Source organism: Photinus pyralis, unplaced genomic scaffold (assembly GCF_008802855.1).
Source record: "Photinus pyralis isolate 1611_PpyrPB1 unplaced genomic scaffold, Ppyr1.3 Ppyr1.4_LG7, whole genome shotgun sequence".
In the NCBI taxonomy this organism is placed as follows: domain Eukaryota; kingdom Metazoa; phylum Arthropoda; class Insecta; order Coleoptera; family Lampyridae; genus Photinus; species Photinus pyralis.
The window spans coordinates 13,396,305-13,412,210 of record NW_022170738.1 but is presented as its reverse complement, the minus strand read 5'-3'; the positions used below and the strand labels follow the sequence as shown (position 1 = coordinate 13,412,210).

The following is a 15,906-nucleotide window of genomic DNA, read 5'->3' as shown; positions in this document are numbered from 1 at the left end:
CTGAAATCCCCTCAATAGTAACTATACTAAGAAGGCCTGCGGTTTACTTAAATACTTACCCCTTTTATTTAAAAAAAATGTTGCTTTTTGACACCGTACTTTGGGATTGCAGCCTGTATAATTTAAAAGATTTTTAAAATATACAGCATATTCTACCATGTTATCATACAAAAGCACAATCTCGACAAATCTTTCTTAAGGACCATAATAGTACTCCGCGCAATAGGTGAATCACCCTGTACATAATAATAATAATGTTTATTTCCAATGAACATCATATAGAACAAAAGGAAAAAGAAAAAGTACATTCAGATTGGAAAAAGGACCACATTCAGTGCGATATACACTGCTCTTCCATGTGGCCCTACATCATGAGATATGAACTTGAACTAAACATGGTATATGGACAAATACATTAACACTCACACGCAAATCACTCCTCAGAACTTCCTAAACCAAAAATGTATGTTCAATACAGAAGCCCCTTAAGCCACAATAGAGAGTTGATCATCTAACAAAAGGAACTTTACTTGTCTTTTAAACGTAGTCATACTTAAACTTCGTAAAGTTTCATCCTACGTAAAGCATGGGGATCTCAGAAAATTAGAGTAGAGGTAAGTGGGGGGAAGAATGGCCATTTTACGAGCATAAGTGAACTAAGACTGTAGCTTTTCATGTCACTTTGGCCGGCTGGCTGGTTGGTAGCAAATGAGGGCCCGTAGAAGAGTGCTGATAGAAAGTCGAAGAGTGTACGTGTACCTACCGGGTCGTGCAATTAACAACTTTAGGGACGGGACTACATGTGTGGGATTGGCGACATCTGGGCGCCATCACCGAGCGTGGTGATTTTTCAGTTATCCTTTGTTTCTTTTTCTAAGGGCGAAGTTAACCAGACGGTTTAAAGTTTCTTAAAGCTATAATCGCGGCCTCTTTCTCGTGTCGGTCGCCACTAAAAGTTCGAGCTATTTTGTGGAGGATTTTTAGCGAAATCCACCAAAATGGTAAATGTGGTAACCTCGGACAAGATCTGGCTGATGGTGGAATCAAAACTGGCTAATAGAATACTGATCTACCACACCAAAATGCGCCGAAGCAGAGAAGTAGGCTCTGGCTGAAGTCCTTTCGATCTCACATTTTGATTGTACTGTTTTAATTTAAGTGCAGCAAAATAAAGGGCAAGGTTTCCCCATTCCATTCCTTCGATTGATTCTTATTTGAATTTTGGTCTAGTAACGATTTTGCACGTTTGCCCGATATGGAGAGAACCGTCGATCTCTGTGCCAAGTGAGGTTTTATCTCGCGATGTATGGTCCCAACTCAATGTCCAGTTTCATTGTTGATGGCAACAGTTACAGTCTAAATTGTAGACTTAGCCGTTCTTCATAGATGCCTAATGAACACTGTGTGCAGAACAACGTCGTAAAGAGTGTGGTTTTATGCAGTACGATCTTGATTTATTAACAAATCGCGTTAAATTTAGTTTTATTTGTAATATATCACGTCGCGTCGTATATAAGTACGCTTATATGGGTAAATCAATCTATCAAAACAGCAATCTGTTAGCAAACCACAAAGTCGCGAGAAAATATAGTTGCGAATAAAGGCAGATATTTCAAGGAAGCTTATTGCTTTCTAGGATAGTAATGGTAAAACATGTCATGCGTGTAAAGTGGTTTCAATCGCTTATTCCGCCATTTATTCATTTCCATCTCTTACCACGTTTATTGCATATTGAAATTCCCAGAAAAGTTGCAACATTCACACATAAATATTAAACGCTTATTACTATTTTTAGAAGAACTTCATAGAATAGGCACCCCATTCAGCAATAATGTCGGTATGTGTAATTGCCGATTAAGGTCATTGTTTTTCAAAATTCCCGGCAAGAGAATCAATTTAATCATTAGTAAGAATCTATAATTGGTCCCATCATAGTAGTGTAATACCCATGAAGAAGAAACCGCTACTTTTGATTGCCGACACCGTTATTATAATTTAAATGAAGTTGACCCACTATCATATTTTGCGTCGATCAATTTTTTGGGTATCTATCGTCAAAACCGAGACAATAGATAATTACGCGTATATGTAATTCAGGTCACTTTTATTAATTTATACCCATATATTTCAGCATGGAAACATTTCAAGAGGCCGCACTTCAGATGCTTAAGGAATTTCGCGCACTTTTGCAACATTCTCCCATGCCCCTCAACTGTAATCGTTTTTTACAACTTCTCGCACTGAATATGTTCGCGATTGACAGTACGCAGTTAAAGGGTAAGTGGATTTTTGAAAATTCTATTCGCGACATTAAAATGGTCGCCGTATATACCATATTAGTCGAGATGAAGCCCCGAGGATAATATATTACGACTTAGTAATGATCGAATGTATTAATTTTTATGAGGGCCCTTTTTGATTCTGACTTGCGCTTGCTGGGTGGGATCTGCTACAATATGTTAAAACGAAAAGAAAACGCAATTTATTATGTGCTTATGCCATAAATTTTGCGTTTAGCATTTTTTTCCCTCTCGGAATACTTGCCGCGGCCTTTACTCGTTAGATAACGTGCGGTTTTAGTGTTCAATAACATGCGCTGTTATTTTGTAATGGTTTTTTAAACGGTTGGTATCACTCGCTATTTTGTATACTGCTTGAAAATAATTATTTATCAGTACTACACAATAAATTATACACACTAATGTAAAGGGGTGGGAAAGGTGCCGTCTAAGCGTACCACATAATTATGTCGTCAGATTAAATAATATGGTAATTATTTATTTCGCTGGATTACAAAATGAAATTGACAAAATACTTGTTTAAGATTGTTCTGGCAATCTCTAGCCATTAAGGAACCTGAATGTTTTAAAAGCTCTATTTTTTTTTAAATTTTTTGTATTAGGCCTGGTTTGAGGTGAGTAACTTTTTGCGTTAATCTCGGGGAAGATTGTTCTAGTATGTACCTGAAGGTAAGTTGCTTTCAATAACTTTGGTAGGGTGCCCCCCCCCCCTCGCGCTTTGACATGACTGTCTGAAAATACTTTCGCGGGTCCTTGGTCGACATTTTAAAATTTATTTAAATTTTATGAAGACCTGAAAGGGGCACATTAAAATCCTGTGGTAAAATGTCGAGATGTTTTGAGTTCGAAATTTTAGGTTCAAAGTCAGATTTAATATTCGTGTGATATTTAAAATTTTCGGCTTTGCGTCGAAAATACTGACTCCACATAATGTGGAAATACCTTTCCCCTTAATAAAAAAAACCCCTACAGGCCTGTGTGACTTCCTATGTAAACGATCAGCATTAGTCTGGCGAAATGTACAAATGCTAAATTTAAAAATGTTGCACTGACCGGGAATCGAACCCGAGCGCCCCCGTGGCAGTTACAACAATTAGGACAACGACGACGATGACGGGTAAGTGAAAGCGCCAAAAGTTGTACAAGGTAAGTGAATTTGTTTTTATACACCAAATCAATTTGTATCCTATGAGCCTTTTTTGCATGTCAGATCTGAGAGTTGGGCATAAAGTATGACATCTTCAATTTATTCTGCAATTTTCAAAACCATAGACGTGTGTGTCATGAATGACACTTCCGTTGTCACATTTATATAACGGGCGATCAAAAACGAGCTACTGTCGAGTCGCCTTTGGAAGTTCAAGTTAAGTACCATTTCTCATGTAAACAAAAATTCCAAAGGTGACTCGACAGCAACTCATTTTTAATCGCATTGTATTTTGATTGCTATTATAAAACTACTTTTATTTATTTTAATTTAAAACACATTTCACAAATAATTTTAACACTAGTAGAGTAAATAAAAAATGTCACGTCCGTGAAGTGGAATTTTTGTTTACGTAGGAAATTGTACCACAGATTTAAATAGTATATTTAAATCTGTGATTGTACTTAACTTGAACTTCCAAAGGAGACTCAACAGCAACTCATCATGGATCGAGTGTTCTAAAAAACCGCTCGAGCGACGCGCGTTCTAATTGTATGAAAAAAGCTCAGATCGGCCCAGAATTTTCTTATAGAATGTGGCCTGTAGAATCCATAATTTCAAACAGTTCCTAGATCGGGCTACTAGTTCAAAAGTTACAGCCCTTTGAATTTTCTTTCGAAATTGGTTTCTAGTCTATAACTTTTGATTGAGAAGTCTGATCGAAAAAGTACGAATTGTTTTGGATTCTACGCACAAAAATTAATAAGAAAAAGTGTTTTCCCGAGAAATTTTGGTGTAGTCGATTTTTGGTAAAAAAGGAAGGTTATACACTGCCTTTTTTTGAGGCCCGAAAAAAAAATTGGCTCAGATCGACCCGGGAAAAAAATTTTCTTATAGAATGTGGCCTGTAGAATCCATAATTTCAAACAGTTCCAAGATTGGGCTACTAGTTCAAAAGTTACAGCCCTTTGAATTTTCTTTCGAAATTGGTTTCTAGTCTATAACTTTTGATTGAGAAGTCTGATCGAAAAAGTACGAATTGTTTTGGATTCTACGCACCAAAATTAATAAGAAAAAGTGTTTTCCCGAGAAATTTTGGTGTAGTCGATTTTTGGTAAAAAAGGAAGGTTATACACTGCCTTTTTTTGAGGCCCGAAAAAAAAATTGTCTCAGATCGACCCGGAAAAGAAATTTTCTTATAGAATGTGGCCTGTAGAATCCATAATTTCAAACAGTTCCAAGATTGGCCTACTAGTTCAAAAGTAACAGCCCTTTGAATTTTCTTTCGAAATTGGTTTCTAGTGTATAACTTTTGATTGATAAGTCTGATCGAAAAAGTACGAATTGTTTTGGATTCTACGCACCAAAATTAATAAGAAAAAGTGTTTTCCCGAGAAATTTTGGTGTGGTCGATTTTTGGTAAAAAAGGAAGGTTATACACTGCTTTTTTTTGAGGTCAGAAAAAAAATTTGTCTCAGATCGACCCGGAAAAAAAAGTTCTTATAGAACGTGGCCTGTAGAATCCATAATTTCAACGCGAGATCGCTTGCGAGTTCCGAACACTCCTAAAAGTGCTCGAGCGCTTGGGAAAAGTGCTCGTGAGCGGAAAAAAAGCTCAAGAGCGGAAAAAGCGCTCGGGAGCAGAAAAAAACTTTTGAGAACGGAAAAACCGTTCGGGAGCGGAAAAAACTATTACTATTACTATTACTATTTAAATCTGTGGTACAATTTCCCATGTAAACAAAAATTCCAAAGGTGACTCGACAGCAACTCATTTTTTATCGCATTGTATTAAAACGGTAGGCAGTTCTAAGTACCATCGTACATTTTAATATGAAAATTAGAGAATTGTTTGAAGAACAGTGACTAATTTATTAGAGCCTTTTACGTTTACCTAATCACCGCATGCATGCTACTGCTACAATTGTAGAGTTCATAAGCGAATTGTCGCTGCACCACCATAAAGTTAATTTTCCATTTAACATTTTTTAAAAAGATGCATATCGTGATGAAAAATAATATAATGACAGTAAAGTTTACGCGCCCACAGACGATAAACAAATGCCTTGCAAACTTAACAACATTATGATTTTGGGTGAGCCACCGTGAAGTTAGCTCGCCCATTTTGAATTTTTAAAAAAGACATACGGAAATGTAAACAAACGCTGAAAATAGTTAAACAAACGTAAACAAACGATAAACAAACGATGTGCATACAAATAATATTAATATGAACAATGGGCGGTGCCAACTTCACGGACGTAAAAAATGTCTTCTAGCTTGAAAGAGTTGTTGAAAGTTCCCATAATACAACTTGCATTCCCTCTTTGAATAGCGACTTCTGTTTTAAGAATAATGTTATTTATTTTATTGGCCTCTATATTTAATTAGCTCAAGAAGCTGATATGCCAATCTAATTCACTATCTAATTTAAAATGGGAACGTAAGTCCCAAATTTTTACCGGCTCGATCAAGTTTAACACCTAATTGGAAGGGACTAGTCTGGAAAGTTTTTTAGAGGAATTCGGTACAGAAATTTTAAAGGCAACCTACGTTCGGTTGGCGCAATGAATTTCGTTCCGATTTTACCATAGCGGAAGTTACTGTTTTTTTTTGGACAGTATTTCTTACGGGTTCTCAAAAAAAATCTTATAATTAAAAACGAGTGAAAACCACCGGAAGCAAAATTGCGTCGATAAAAGTTTATTAATACGAAGATTCTCTGTTGGCAAGTGCCAGTGCCACTAAAAGGTGTGGTGTGGTGTGGTTAGTTAAGAGAATGGTATTCAGTCGAGGACAAATCGCTAAAACGTGACGTTTCGTAGTGATTGTTTGACACAAACGGAATATTGTCCACGTGGAGTGCGAGTTTCTGACGCGTATGCTACAGTAACACTAAAACCTTCCTATTTCGAGTACGTAACGAGGGTGAACTGATAGTTAACACACGTAGTGGAAAGGCATTCGTAAAAGTAAAGTGTCTTGTTGTGGAAAATTTCTGCTTTTTATGCAGTAACATAAATAACATTTAAATCTTGATAAAACTCGTTAATCATAAATTGTGATAAATGCAATTATATAATCATTGGAGGTAACCGCACGAGAAAATTTCATTCACCGTCTATTAGTAGAAGAAAAAATTATCCGACGGAAAGGTTCCAAAGTGTAGCTCCATGAATTAATTTTCTACACCATGGTCGGTGTAAGGAGGGTGTTCCCGCCTTATTATTGTATTATCAACATTAGTTCCAAGGACATTCTGTTCACGAGGTATCGTGGTATGCATGTATGTCAAATTAACAGTTTGATATCACCCCATAAGCACGATTTGGTAGATCGTAACTCGATATTCTGACTGCGAATCGACTAGTATTGCGATATTCGGGATTTAAAAGGATATATTTGGCACACATCACACTTAGACTATCGGCTGACGGTCTTTGCATCAAATATCATTGAATATATCCTTATCTTTCCTGGGTGTTTCCATATAGACATTCCAAGCAGTGCGTTCTCCAAAACATTTCTTTAGAGACAGGCAATTGAGCAACTCATGTAAGACAGTTAGTTCCACGTCTATTTGAGTAGAAGCTCTCCATCTACACTCAGAAATAGAGCAAGCGGATTTAACGGAGGGTGTCATATCGCTGGAGGTCAAGATTCGTGAATTTAATGGAACATGTTCGAGTCTTTGACTAGAAAGAGTATAATTTCTTCGGTCAAACATGCGCTAGATACAGATTAAGATGCCCCGATTTAAATGTCTTCTTCATGGTTCACTCGAGGAAAGTTCGGCTAAGAAGACAATAAGACCAAATACGGACTTTAAAAGTACAATCTGTCAATTCATATTTTTCTTCGTCCAGAAAATTCGCTTTCACTTGACATCTTGATTAAATTAGCAAATCTGCAAGTGAGTGATTACAGATACGGTGGTTGAAAATTGAGCAGAATTAAAAACTGTTTAAACCAAAGGCGTCTGTAATTTGGCGACTATTACAACTAACGCACAAAAAAACACGTTAATTAACGTATGGAATTTTTACGTGACTGGCGTAATTTTTTTTTACTTCATCCCGAAGAAGTTTTGTAAACAAGGTATAAATTAGCCATTGTAGCTCTTGGTGTTGTTATATAAAGGTCATCGTACCAAAATTCAATTAACGCAACATGTATTTATCTGCAATTTTCTCTCATTGCTTGCCTTCAAGTGATGTCATTTACCCATTTGTTTACCGAATCAGCTGCCTTCATCATCATCTTCTGTGCATTAACGCTTCCCAATGTCGAATTCGCAATTGTTTGGACAATGATCATAACGCTCTCAGTGTCACCTTTAAAAGCAAGCCAAAAACCAATATGAAAGACTGGAAGATTCCAGTACAATTTTTCTATTTATACGTAATTATTCTGTTAAATGTAGGAAAATAAACAAAAGAAGAGGCAGCTATGGAATTACGGCACATTATCTTATGCGAGTGTGTGCTGGAATTGCAAGGCTAATGGCAGGTCAGTAATTTCACGAACAATTAAATAAATGAAGAGTAAGATCGCGTTGTCCACCTTGCCGGACAGGGTGTGATACCAGTTGTTACCATTAGCTTAATGCGCCAAATTTGTATGTCTTAATGTAGGTTTATTAACCGCTTTGTACAAACTAAACTAGTTTTTAGCTCCTCTAATTTGGCGAAGTATTAGAATGCCATTTTCTGCTTTCTATTTCACAAGCTAAACGCTAATTTTAATGATATTTGTTTTATTTTATACTATGCACCGGATTTAAATTGCACGCTTTATGGTCTAATTGCGCAATTTATTACTTCATTTACTCGAACCTCGCTCAAAATTTGTTACTTTGGACATGCAATTAATGTTTAACAGCTTGTAATTTACTGAAGGACTCCATTTTATTGCAGTCTCGGCTCTTTTTTTAAAATAAGAACTAGGTGCTCCCATAATAATCTTATCGGCGTTATAACAAAATCAATAGAAATTGCAGATGTTAACGGTTAAAGTAAGTTTTTTCGATGGAACACCCAGATTTTAGGTTTTACTAGACAGGTTAAATTGGCACCCCTTAATCGACACTTCAGCTTACCAAACGTCAATATCGCTGCACCCACAACGTGAAGGAACACAGTTCCCTCACAAGGATATCCTAGAACATTTAAAACCGAGTTTAAAACCATTAGGAAACCATATAATCCGGTTTCCGTCGAAGGGTACTTTGATCCTGGAATTATGGGAAGTAACCAAGCTAAAGATGGCAGATTCTGGATGTATGTAATGGATTTTTCAACATCACTCAAGCCATCCAACAGGCGAGATGAACCTATGGATGATGGAAGGGGAGGCGGCTCTAATCGTAGCCATGTTCGGCCAGGATACCCCCAAGATGGATCGTCTCGGTTGGGCTAAAGCGGGACATTCACATAGTATGTGGTGTGCCATCTGGTCGTCTGTGTAACATCCTCTCCAAGATGGTGATTCTACCAAACCCAACCCATGCGGTGCATGAGTGCAGTACCACGCAACCCGTGAGCTTTAAAATTAAACGGAAAATTAATAAAAATAAAATGTTATTAAGGAAAAAAAATAGAATTAACTCAATAAACTCTACGGCAGCGGTTACAACGGCGGAACGGTCAACGGGGGCGCCACCACGGGATGCTGCAACTTTCCGCCCAGGTCAGGGCCGGGGAAGGAATGGTTTGGAAAAGTCTCGGAAGCCTCGGTAATCGACAGCCCCGGGAATTCTAAAGGGCGAACGATGGGCGGCTACTGGTGAATGCTAAATGAACGCAATAAACCTGTGCAGCTGCGGAAGTCCATTTAAATTAATTAAAAGCACTTCTTTTGAGGCCCCTCACGACTTATTCTGATAATGTTTACTGCAACACATTTATTTACCTACTGTTAATTGCACTTACTTAATTGGTCGGATTGAAATTTCTAAAGTCGGTAGTCCAGTAAGGTTCAATGTTAATTGGAATTTCACAGGTCGGCATAAAGGTCGCTCATCAACTCGATAACGGCGTAAACCTGCATGACCGTGCAGTTTTAATGCTCGTTTTAAATTAACATAGGGAACCGAAATTATCTAAATTAACGGAGTTAAACTATTAATTCGGTCTTCTAAATGACAAGAGCTTTCGGACGTAACAAAAATAATTGAAAATATCTTGACGGGAACGGTTGCAAATGGCGGATTAGTTACAGGTTTTGTTTACGGTAGCGGCGGCTGAAACACAACTCGAGTAATTTAATTAAATACATTTACTTTCTATCTTCAATTCCTAGAACCATCATAAATAATTTCGGTACGACACTTTTCGTAACGAAGCGCCCAACTTAAAACGCTTCTAGATACTGGGTGTCCATCTACAGCAATGGTTCTCAAACTTCTTTCCATGGCGCCCCCTTTCTGAAAACTAAAATTGCTCACGCTTCCCTTCCTCCATTAACAATAAAAACTGATTTTTCGTATTTATTAAAAAAAATTACAATCTATTATACAGGGTGACTTTTTTTCATTTTCGTACTTTAGGGATCTCGCGTTCCTCTTTACTGTGCCTTGCGCCCCCCAATTTGGGAATCACTGATCTACAGAGTGATCACTAAAAGTAGTTCAATGGCAGAGCGTTGGACTACAAAGCCGGAGGTCGGGTGTTCAAACCTGAGCTGAGGTAAGAATTTTTCATCTGTGACAGAAATGGGAATTTCCTTAGACCAGTTCCGAGCATTCTACCGGTTACTCCGAATTAGGTTTTCCTGCAGTTTTCTTAGTTCGTAAGGTAAATACCGGAGTAGTATAGAACAACTTAAGACCTTCTGCAGAGGCACCTCTAAAAAGCTTTATGCGGGTCACTCTGTAATTGGGCGCAAGCCTGTTGAGAGTCCAGAACAAGAGAGGGATAATAAATCAATAAATGATTACGAATTACACAAACAAAGTTCAATTCCCTTTTGTTCACTAACGACGTTAAGCAATTTTTTTTTATTAGTTCATTGTAAGGAAAAAGAAACATTCTGCCGCGATTAATTAATTTGTCGTTGGTTGATACACGGTTGTTTTAATTGATGATACTGAGACGTGCGTATTCCACGATAGTGTCTATTTCGTCCGATTGCACAATAATTCTTTATTGTGGTGTGATAAGTGATATATTCACTTAAAGAATTCTTCTCCAAAACTTTCCCGGATTAATTCTCCTCAAAGCAACTCTTTAGTAACACGAAAATGTAATACAAAATTATATTATACTTGAACTACACTGTGATACCGACCCAAATTAAAATTTTACTCTGAACGTACGGTACGGTAAATGCTTCCGCAGCCTAAAAAGCAATGAATTAAAAAAAACTTCATACCCTAACACCTTTTTATTCTTACTTAATTAATTCCTATAAAATGGGGCCTTATTAACGACAACAGACATCTTTAATCACTAATTCGTGACTTAAAAAATATCAAGTTCAGGTTCTCCCGTCGTTTCCATGGAAACAATATTGTTTTCTGTGCTGAATTTTATTTTACTTCTTGCTTCGCGCCCCATTTTTAACAAGAATGACAAATGTCATTAGAATTCGCAATCAGTTGTTTCACTTTATCTACCCTTGCCGTTAAAGTGATCACTTTAGAGACTCTTACTGTAAACGCGACCCGATCCTTCTGTTGTGCACGATCTCAAAAGTAACGAATGGTAATCGTGGAAAGATTGTAAGACCAAGCAGCTCCCATGCTCTCTACGTTGTTTACCGACTTGGTGCCTTATTTGGAAATGGCCCAAAACTCCAAAACAACATTCAAGAGCTGCCAGAGCTGTGACAAATTAATTGGGATTAGCTGGTATCATCCCAATTGGATTTTGAGGCAAATCGCAAACAATTTGTTGCTAATTCACACCGAATCTAAGAGAAAAATGCATATTTGGACCAGTCATTTTCTGCCAGAATTGCTAATGTTGATTTTTTAGAGGTTGATCGTGAGACAAATTGAGAAGATCCTTTTGGATGGCTAATTTAAATAATCGGTTGATTCAGTTACTTCCTGGTTGCACGTGAATGGCATGATTGACTTGTTGCAATGATATATGCGCATAGTTCTCCCTTCGCAGTAAATACATGTATAAAAGATATTTATTTACAGTGCGAGAATCAGGAAACCACCGCCATAACGCACAGCTCGATTGTTTGCAAACGTATTTGTTATAAATTGCACTTTATCCATATTTCCTTCACCTTCACTCGTCCATTGACTTTTCAATTTACGCTCAACACTAACATATACATAAAAGTGAATTTAACAGTATTTTAACCTGTCGTAAAATTAATACGGACTCGTAGATCATTGTATATTAATGTGCATATTTGTGTAATTGCATTCACTCATGCCAGTTTCCTTTTTGTTACTAAGCTGCATAGTTTCGCGAACCGTGTTATTATTATTAATACTGTATTGTGCGTACGTACGTATACGTTCAATTAGCGACGTGACTTATTCAAGAAGCAAGCGTGAATCCAATTGTGTAATTCATCAACTCTGTCGTGTTCATTTTTTCTATTGTAATTTATTTTTATCAATGAAAATTAATTATTATTTAATGCACGGTGTTTTCCAATCCCAATCGGATTGAGACAGGGAGTCGATATGAGGTATAGTATGTGGTTTCAGAGCATCTTCAGTTTAAATGGATGGGGTTCATTTGAGCTGATCTATTTTTGACTCCCATACGATTTTGGAGGTTTGCTCATTTAAGTTGGTAGATTTTGCAACCTCAGGCGTTTTATAATCTATAGAGATTAAGGTCCTCCTTAAAATTGAGCTTCAGACACCTAGGTCAATTTTTTATCTCTTGAAATGAAGGGTGTTTCCATAAGAAAGTCTCTCTGGACCACCGTGTACAGTCACTGAGAGAGTCAGAGTAACTAGCACATTAGGTAAGGAAGTGATATGATTACTTTAACATCTCCCCAAAGAACTATGTCGGTGTGCTTACTATAGGATCATTAATTATGTCATGTGTTTGCTCGTACCGGAAGAAAATCTAATCCCGTTACAGTTGGACATTTAAATATCTTAATGCTGCTTATTGTTTGAATTTAAGATCGAAGGCGGTTTTCTACATACAGGGTGTTTAAAACAGAAGCAACGGTAGATCGTCGTTCGCAGTTGATTCTTGATAACGTGCGAATATGAAAAATGAATGGTTTACGTGCGTGATTCCAGCGATAATATCTCTAATCGTCGTTACGGAACGAGTTCTAAAATTGATAGTAAACAGGTAGCCATTGAGGTTAAAATAGTTACTCGGAGGTTTTGCTGCATATGTATGTATGTAGAATTTTTCCTGGCGAGTGCAACGAGCGCGTTCTCTCGACTGTATCTATTTACAGCCAACAGCTAAACATGAACAAGTTTTTGTTCTTCGGTAGTATAATTTTAGATCTTGAATAATATATATACACACATACACATCCGACCGGTTTATGCTAATGTCCGAGCGTGTATTTCATTTACAGCATCCCGTGCTGACATTAGCGTCGTAATTCCTTGCTTCGATCTTAAAAGAGCCAATTCTTTTTTTGCACTTTTTCCGCTCATCAAAACTGGAAGCGAACTAATTTGTTACAATGTAGTGGTCTGAAATAATACAAGGAAGCAGAAGCATGTTTCGCATCCTGCTTCCAGAGAAGTACAAATATTCTCAACAATAATTTCGTTCCAGGTGGGTCAAAATTATAAAAAAAAAACCATCAAAACTTTGCGTTTTGATCTTTAAATTAATGCCTTGTGGCAATTTAAGAAGTGATTGGTTTCACTTTACACTTATTGTTCAGAACAGAAATCTGATGCAAAAAAAGATGTCTTCATCGTGGTTGATATGGTGAATCCGACCTTTTCCTTGATATCAACATAGATTTCTAGCTCTTCATTTTGGACAAGAAATATACGGACGGATGGACGAATAAAAGGAGCATACAATGACCATGTATAAAAATTTTAATGCAACATATATTTTATGTTGTTTTTACATACCATACAAATATTTGTGCTCTTACTGCTCTGCAGTTCTTCGATTTGGTCTAATAGAGGTCTTTCTTGCTAATAAGTAGCACAAACTTATTTCTTACAAACCTAAAAATATTATCAGGGTATTTTTTTGTGAAGTTCACTATACCCGCTCGTTCGTAGCGCATCTTAGCTAGGAAGAGATCAGATTTATACTATTGAGTTATACTGGAATCGCTCCGATCACGTGCGCTGTGCCCAATTGACGCCAAACTCGATACTTATCATCAATTTCGTTAGGAAAAAGTCAAAACGTTTCCCGATATAAGTGAATTTGATGCATTTTTGAGCCGCGTGCCCGGCCACCTTGTCGCAGATGACTAACTCGCTGGGAAGGTGAACCGTTAGGTCCAGGCTAAACAGCTGACGATCTGGACACACGCGGCTCGATCTCTACCACCCATCCTCTTGGCATGGCGTGGTGTACGACTTTCCGGACGATTTCATTCCCTTGAGCTTTTCGGTCTTCATAGCAAAGTCTAATGCCCAAGAGGGAAAAAGTCAAGATGACAGTAAATTGGCGCAAAGTTGAGAATCACTTACAGGGAGTGGTAGGAATCAAGCGTCGTAGTTCGGGCAAACCCAAACCTCCATCCCTGGCACTGATTCCCCGTGTGGAGATTCAGGTGGATCCTCTTCGTGATCTTTCGGATCATACGGTCTGCTTCCGACAATTGAAGCGGGACTCTGCGCCATCCTGGGGATGAGATAGATGCGTAGGATCGCTTACTTTTGCTATGGGCGAAGCGGCGCTCTCTCCAGATTGCGTAAAAAAAGAAGTGTTAAAAATACCGACAGGGATTGGCTGCCTGTCGATGTTGAAGATGGGTTAGGATCGGAGCACGGACTCCCTCTGGACGCCACAGCGCTGATGGACGTGCACTTTTTCGGGTTAACCTTCAACCCTTGGGTCAGGGGCGCGTCCAACGTTGCGGTCATGTCCACATCAGGTGCGCTGTGCCCAATTGACGCCAAACTCGATACTTATCATCAATTTCGTTGCGGTCATGTCCACATCTCGATCTTCAAACAGGATGACGTCGTCGGCAAGGGCCAGCGCCGATAACAGGACAGGCGAAAGGAGATCGCACTGCTTAAACTCCGTTGTGGATCGGGTTAACCTTCAACCCTTGGGTCAGGGGCGCGTCCAACGTTGCGGTCATGTCCACATCAGGTGCGCTGTGCCCAATTGACGCCAAACTCGATACTTATCATCAATTTCGTTGCGGTCATGTCCACATCTCGATCTTCAAACAGGATGACGTCGTCGGCAAGGGCCAGCGCCGATAACAGGACAGGCGAAAGGAGATCGCACTGCTTAAACTCCGTTGTGGATGAAGACAGCGTCGCTTCTTTCCGCAGCCACCGAGATGGTCGTGGTGGCTTCCGCCCGATCGTCGTCCTTCGGGAACATGGAATTCTAATTCTATTCTATTCTATCAGGGGAGCCTTTACAGGCAGCACTTAGGCTCATCAACGGCCCATTGTGCTAACCCCCTCTCTAAACAACCAAAGCTTAGAGCCCTTTCCCTTCAATGAAGGATAAGACCCTATTTAGCCTTAGTTTCCTCACCTCCCTCGGTTCCAAGTAACTGTCACCGAGGAGTTTATGTCTGTCCCTGATCAGAGCGTCACAGTAACAGACTACATGCTCGGTAGTTTCCTCTACCTCACCACAAAACCTGCACGCAGGGTCTTCCACAAGCCCAATATTGTGCAGGTGATAGTTGACCATCCAGTGTCCCGTGAAGACACCGACGATCTTCCTAATCTGACTTCTGTTTAGGTTTAGAAGCTTAGAAGACTCAGATTTGCCAAGAGGCCCTGTTAAAAAGGTCTTGGACTGTCTGAGTCCAGCTGCCTGTTGCCATTGAGCCTGGAATTGACTGGTCGCCCAGTTCTTAATCCTGACCCTGACAACTGAGGGAGCAATTCCAAGGGTGGGCTCAGGCCCGACAAGGACCCCACTACTGCCTTCGCGAGCCAACTCCCCACTACTGCCTTCGCGAGCCAACTCGTCCGCCCTTTCGTTGCCCCCTATTCCAGAGTGCCCCGGCACCCATATCAAGCTTACCCTATTAGACTCACCTAATCTATCTAGGGTTCGCCTACAGTCAAGCATCGTACTCGAGCGGACCCTGTCAGCTGACAGAGCCTTTAACGCCGCCTGACTATCACTACATATGTATATATGCTGGTTACGATAACCTCTACGGAGGTTTTCTTGCGCACAGGTCGTGATGGCTAGCCCCTCTGCCTGAAACACAGTACTGTGCTGGCCAAGGGAGAGGCTGATGCCTACTCTCGGCCGGTCACCGTGTATACCCATGCCCGTTCCCTTTTCCGTTAGGGACCCATCGGTAAACCACACGAGCCCCTCAGGTTCG

General features: G+C 39.2%; 1 protein-coding gene across 1 annotated transcript in view; it reads left to right on the top strand.

Annotated features, from left to right (window-relative positions):
- The window catches only part of LOC116175662, a 42,142-nt gene extending 27,557 nt beyond the window's left edge, over positions 1-14,585 (top strand). Inside the window, exons 12-13 of the mRNA XM_031493894.1 lie at positions 2,132-2,277; positions 14,344-14,585. Coding sequence (XP_031349754.1) covers positions 2,132-2,277; positions 14,344-14,585 — 388 coding nt within the window. The remainder of the gene's footprint in view (positions 1-2,131; positions 2,278-14,343) is intronic.
- The last annotated feature ends 1,321 nt before the right edge of the window (positions 14,586-15,906 follow it).